Source organism: Euprymna scolopes, chromosome 46, assembly GCF_053919585.1.
Source record: "Euprymna scolopes isolate OS-2025 chromosome 46, ASM5391958v1, whole genome shotgun sequence".
NCBI lineage: Eukaryota > Metazoa > Mollusca > Cephalopoda > Sepiida > Sepiolidae > Euprymna > Euprymna scolopes.
In genome coordinates, this window is record NC_136527.1 from 216149278 (window position 1) to 216156171 (window position 6894).

General features: G+C 36.1%; 1 protein-coding gene across 1 annotated transcript; it reads right to left on the minus strand.

Moving 5' to 3' along the window:
- Nucleotides 1-2732: 2732 nt before the first annotated feature.
- LOC145271053 (uncharacterized) lies at nt 2733-5983 on the minus strand. The gene has a single exon (XM_080126600.1). It carries the CDS (start codon nt 5159-5161, stop codon nt 4202-4204), a length of 960 nt encoding a protein of 319 aa, XP_079982726.1. The 5' UTR covers nt 5162-5983; the 3' UTR covers nt 2733-4201.
- Nucleotides 5984-6894: the final 911 nt, after the last annotated feature.

A 6894-nucleotide genomic window follows, 5' to 3' on the forward strand; every position in this document is an offset into this window, starting at 1 on the left:
TTCAGCTAGACGAGTGTTTCTTGTTGCAGGGAAGAGAAAAGGATTTATAATGATACATTATTGAGGGTCTAGACAATGTGTAAATAGAATATTAATATATTTATGTTAATATAATCGTAATAACAAGTGACAACAATAACAAATGAAAATTGGCTAGTCAGAATCAAAAATTGATATGTCAGTTTAAATGCTATTTAGGTCCAACATTTATAATGAGACATTAACAGAACATTCAAACGTTTTTGTTTACGTTTTGATATGATTTATTTCCAGGACAAGAATTTATCTAGTCTGGTGGAGTATCCAGCTTGTGCCTTACTTGAGGTAACATCACTTTGAGAAGGTGCACCATTGCTTGTAAAAGCTAATGTGGCCACAAAGTCTATTTTGAACTCTTTTAACGACAGATAAAGAGTGGGGGAAATTATTGATAGCGTTTTCAGCGAGACGAGTGTTTGTCGTGAAAGTTTGGGAAGACGGGACCATAGATTGGAGCTCAGACGAGCACTTGCCATGAAAATTGTATTTGACTTTCAAGCGCACTTGATGCGTATTTTATTTTATATATTATTTAATTGGAATTCAGTATTATTTGTTAATAAAATTTTGTTTGAAAATCACTGTGAAAAAACATTCACATGTTTGAGCACATTCTGACGTCACAAAGAAAGATAATATATTATCCTCATCTTTTTTAGTTGTTTTTTCAGCAATAAATAAACTAATGAATACCAATTAAATAATATATATATATATATATTTCTTTTTTTTACACGGTGGTCACTACTTATCAAGGCCCAGAAGCCACTCAGGGATAAGGGTTATTGCAAGTACATTACGTTAGTGTGGAGATTTGATAAAGTGTTTACTTAAGAGGGCAGTTCATTAGGAATTTGTTAATGTTAGACTTGAAGACATCCAGGTTGTAGTCCGGTGGGAAGCAGGCAGACGGAACAGAGTTCCACAGGCGTGCAGTTCTAAGAAAGAAGCTTTGTTCATGGAATCCACATTTTGATTTAGGCACAGATATAGAGTGGGGGAAATTTTTCACAGTGGATTTATCTAGACGGGTGTTTTTCGTGAAAGATTGGCGAGGGGGGATCAGAGGTTGGAGTTCAGACGAGCACCTGCCATGGAAATAATGTTATATAAAAGGCACCTTGTGTGTTAGTCTTTGTTTCACAAAGGTCCAGTATATGAAAGATCAGATAAATAAACGTGGATTTATAAGACAATCACTGCCTTCCATAGTTGTCGTCTGACCATGTTTTGGCCAAGTAAACCTCTGGCCGGCTTTGAGTAGGATTGAAACCGCTATCTTCAGACAATGCTCATCTGGAACTGTAGAGATTCAACGTCTCTATTAACTGCGCCACGGGCCCCGAAGGGCGATCAAGGTTGGATTTTTTGATCTTTTAAATCCACTTTTATTTATTATCTGATCTTCCATAGTCGGGTCCCTACCGAATATATTATCCTTAATTGGAATTCATTTTTGAGATGAGCATTATATATATTAACTTTTTTTTTTCAGACTATTATTCTCATCTTTATTAGTTGTTGTTTTCATCTTTATTTGTTGCTGTTTTTTCACAACGTTTCGGCCAACTATTCCTCTGGCCTTCGTCAGCCATCACTGCCATCCGTAGTTGTTGTCGTCTCACCACATTTTGGTTTTTCGAAACGTAACTGTAGAAATTGAGTATTTGTCAGCCATCACTGCCATCCCGTAGTTGTTGGCTTTTATATAGGTAGAGAATTGCATCAGTAGTGAGATATCTTCTGGAGCGGTAGAAGGATCCCACCATCTTTCCAGCGACCTTGGCCACAGACTTGATGTACGTGTTCCATTTCAGATCAGGAGTAAAGGTCAAACCCAGAAGCTTGTCAAAACACGGTGTCTCACCCAGACGAGAGCCATCCATCATGTTGCTATCAGCTGCATCTGTGTAGCTCAATTAATCCGTTAATATTGTGAACATTAACATCCCTAGGTTCATGTACTTCGACGTTAGTAACACAGGAGAGTACTAAATCTATACTATTAGAAACATGGTAGGCCTAGGGACCCTTTATTCGAAGGAGCATGATAGAGAAACTAATAGTAACATATGTGTGTTGTAAGGCTAATTAAAAGTACACCAATTGATTATTATCTGATTTTTCACTGCTTTTTATAATTAATGGAACGATGTTATGGATATAGTGTGCAATTCTGTGCATATATCTTTTTCAAGTTAGAGAGGAGTGTGTATTGTAACGTTTGTCTTAATTAATGCTTGACTATCTGGGAAGTTTACTAAGAAAAAAACTTCTTTACATCATCTCGGTTATATCTAATCTCTCGGATATTTGTAAATGTGAGGATTAAGGGTGACAACGAATTTATTTAGTTTTGGTAAATGCTTGGTTTGAACGTGAATCTTACTGTTGGATTTCATTTCATTTGTGCTCTTCTAGTTTGAGATTAGAATGGATTGGAGAAATTGATTACGTTTTACAACAAATACGCAGCACAAGTAGACTATTGGCCGTGTCTTCCCAAAGTGGTTATGGGATAGAGAAATCCCACAGGAGATAAGTAAAGTGTCGCTTCAGATCAGGAGTAAAGGTCAAACCCAGAAGCTTGCCAAAACACGGTAAACACAGTAAGATAAAAATCTTAAAGGCATTAAAAAAACACACACACTATAATTTGGAGCAAGTATATGTTAATTTTATTTGATGTACATGTTCCATTTCAGATCTTAAAGTTTATGTTTCAATGGAGACTTATGATTTTGCCTTTTTTTTTTGCATTGGAAAATATGCTCACTTTTAGTATTGATTACATTCTAACATTGAGGAGAAGTCATTATCTTAACTATCTCAGAAAAACAGGGGTTACAAAATTTGGAGCCAGGTGTATATGTTAATTTTATTTCGGACTATTATTCTCATCCTTATTAGTTGTTGTTTTTCATCTTTTATTGGTTTGTTTATTCACAACGTTTTGGCCAACTATTCCTCTGGCCTTCGTCAGGTGGTAACCGCGACGGATAGGAACTTCGAATCTCCTAACTGCATTCTCAGCCATCACTGCCATCCGTAGTTGTTGTCGTCTCACCACATTTTGGTTTTTCGAAACGTAACTGTAGAAATTGAATATTCAACGTTTCACAGATCATCCAGTCAAGATATTTACGCACACCATTGTGATGGGTAGGTCATATAATAGCCATCTCTTGCACTTGGTTTACAGGGTATATTTTATTAGATATGCATGTTTCCAGGAAGAGCAGAGATAGTTCCTGTTTGTTCCTCTTGTGATTTGTCTTTTCTATTTGGCAGGCCAATGTTCGAACTTCCTGTACAAGTGTAGAAAGGTTGTGTCTCTTGCACTTGGTTCACAGGGTGCATTTTCATCTTCGCAGCATTGAAGGTGACCATCCATTTTTGTCCCCATACCACTACGGATCGGAGGTCATCCTCTAGTGTTTCTAGCATTTCTTTAGGTATGTGTTTATTTGTTTTCCTGTCGTGTCTGTTATAGAGTGTGGTGTCGTCAGCATATATACCCATCTCAGAGACAATTTTGTCAGGGAGGTCATTTATGAATATTAGGAATAACAGAGGTTCAAGGATAGACCTCTGAGGCACTCCTGCATTTATATCATATTGTTTAGATGTACGACCGTCAAGGACAACCTGGATTTTTCGTTATCTAAGAAGGATTTAATTAATTGTTAAGTATTCGTCAATTAATTATTTTCATATGTTGTAGTATATCTTTTGTTTTGGTCTTACTAGATTCCAGAATAAGAATTTATCTAGTCTGGTGGAGTATCCAGCTTTGTGCTATAGTAGATGGTGTTTGACTTATTTTCGACTGTTCTTTCTGGTATATGTTTTATAGTTCCGTTTTTTTTTTTTCGAAACGTAACTGTAGAAATAGAATATTCACCGTTTCACAGATCATCCAGTCAAGATATTTACGCACACCATTGGGTAGGTCATATAATAGCCATCTCTTGCACCTGGTTTACAGGGTATATTTTTTCATCCATTTTACAAATTAGATATGCATGTTTGCATGAATAGCAGAGATAGTTCCTGTTTGTTCCTCTTGTGATTTGTCTTTTCTATTTGGCAGGCCAATGTTCGAACTTCCTGTACGAGTGTAGAAAGGTTGTCTCTTGAACTCGGTTCACAGGGTGTATTTTCATCCATTGTGTTTCTGCATGTGTTTGTTTAAATTCGAATTCCTTGAAAACGATTTCGCACAGACGTCGCAAGAGTATGGTTTCTCTCCGCTGTGAGACAACAGATGACGCTTCAAATGCGACGACGTTGTAAACGAGGAGCGACACACTCCACAAGAATACGGTCTCTCACCTGTGTGAATTCGGACATGTCTCCTCAGATCGCTTCTCTCCGTAAACGAGGAGCGACACACTCCACAAGAGTAGGGACGCTCACCCGTATGAGTTCTTATGTGCCGCTTCAGATCTGACTTTTGCGAGAAAGACTCACCACACGCTTGACAACAATACGGTCTCTCCCCAGTGTGTAATCTCATATGCTTTTTTAAGCTCGCTGAGAATGAACACTTGAATTCGCAGATGATACAAGAATAAGGTTTCTCTTTGGTGTGTGTACGCGTATGTTTGGTCAAGCTTGATCTGAGCACGCACCTATAATCGCAGAGGTCACAAGAAAACGGCTTCTTGCCACTGTGGACGTTCATGTGCGACTTTAACGACGTGCTGACGGCAAATGAAGTGTTGCAGACGTCACACTTGTGTGGTTTCTCTCCTGTGTGTATCCGAATGTGGACGTTTAGATTTGATCGTCTCGAACTAGCGAATCCACAAAAGTCACACCTGAATGCTTTCTTGTCGGTATGGATCGCTTTGTGCAATTTCAAGCTGGTTTTGTCCGCACACGTAAATTCGCAAATGTCGCAAGAAAACTGTTTATCGGCTTTGTGGTTTTCTAGATGGATTTTCAAATATGAAGGTTTGGAAAATTCTAAGCCACAAATTTGACAAGAATTCTGTTTTTTTGGAATTTTTGATGCAACATTTTTGGTAATTTGGTCTTCAGTTAAATCAGATTCCGTTTTGATGATCATCCTTCGGACATTTCCTGTAATTTGGTCTTCGGTGAAATCAGATTCCATTTTTACACACACGGGTACTTTTGCTAAAATATCCGATCCCGCATTTTGCTAATTCCTACCCTCTGATGATGTATTTCGAAACTCCGCGGATTAAGGACTATCCACTTATCTTGTGCTTCCTTTTATAAAATTAAATATGTTTTTAACTCTTTTTCAAGATGTCTTTTAACATGTTTTATTAATCATTTGTTCATATTATAAGCTCTATTTCCTTTTCGGTTTTATTGAGCTTTTACATCTGGTTGAGATTACTTTACTTGTAAATATTAACTCTTTAATATTTATAATATATTTTAAGTTTACCATTTTGATTACCTTGGTAAACTTATTGTAATTTTTATTATATATATATATATATATATATATATATATATATATATATATATATATACGTGTGTGTGTGTGTGTGTGTGTGTTGGAATGAGCAATCAGAATTGGAAAAATCAACAAATTTGAGGGTATTGGTATCGGAAAATTAGTGCCTATTTTCCGATGCCGAAACGATACTTTAAATTGTTTTTTTTTTATTTAATTGTGTTTAAAGCTAAATCTTCCATTGCTGAATGTAATCTGTTTGTTTTTTCCTCCAACTTAAACTTGCTGAAAAGAAAAGATTACACAGGTGTAATCAATGTTAGGTCAATCCAGTGAAAACTATTTATCAGCTTTTGTGCTTTTGCAGATGTATTTTCAAATTGGAATTTTTGATGCAACATTTTTGGTAATTTGGTCTTTGGTAAAATCGGATTCTGTTTTGGTGATCATCCCTGATACATTTCCTGTAATTTGGTCTTTGGTTAAATCAGATTCCATTTTGGGTTTTATTCCTATTTATCTTATATTGTGTTAAGGTTAGGTATTGATATCGGAAAAATGAGTGCCTATTTTCCGATACCAAAACGATACTTTAAATTATCTTTTTTTAATTTAATTTTGTTTAAAGCTAAATCTTCCATTGCTGGTAATAATAATTAAATAATAATAATTAAATAATAATTTATGTAAAACTAAAATATTTAGATCATCTTCATCAAATGTAATTTTATGTTGACAAAATTATCTTTTACAGAAATCGGGAAAAATAACAGTTAAATATTTAGAGATATACAAAGAATTGGAATCAGAATCAGTAATGGTATCGGAATCGGGGAAAAATATTGGAATAGTCCCAGCACTAATACATATATATATATATCAGCTGGACGTTTTCCACAAAAGCTGTCTACGCTCCATATGTGGTCTTAGCCTCCGCGACAAGGTATCAAATGCCGAATTATTTACAAAATACAAAATATTTGCCATTGAATCATTCCTTATTCAATCGCAATTGCGGTGGGCTGGTCATGTATTGAGGATGCCCGATGACAGAATTCCAAAAATTGCGATGTACAGTCAATTTGAGGGTGGTAAAAGAATTGTCGGACGTCCTTGGCTTAGGTACAAAGACAAGTTGAAGAGTAACTTGTCTGCAGTGAACATACCATACAGGAGTCTTGAAGATGAGGTGAATGACCGAAAAAGATGGAGATCAAGGTGTTTTGAAGGTCTCCAGAGGTTTCAATCTGAAAGCTTAAGGCAACTGAAAGAAAACAGAGTAAAAGCAAAACGACTACCAGCCGAACCAATATCTGCAGCATTAAATCCACATTCATGTTCTATTTGTGGCCTTGTCTGCAAGTCCCTTGCTGGACTAAAAAGTCATCAGAGGCAAAAATGAGTTTTAGAAATATGGG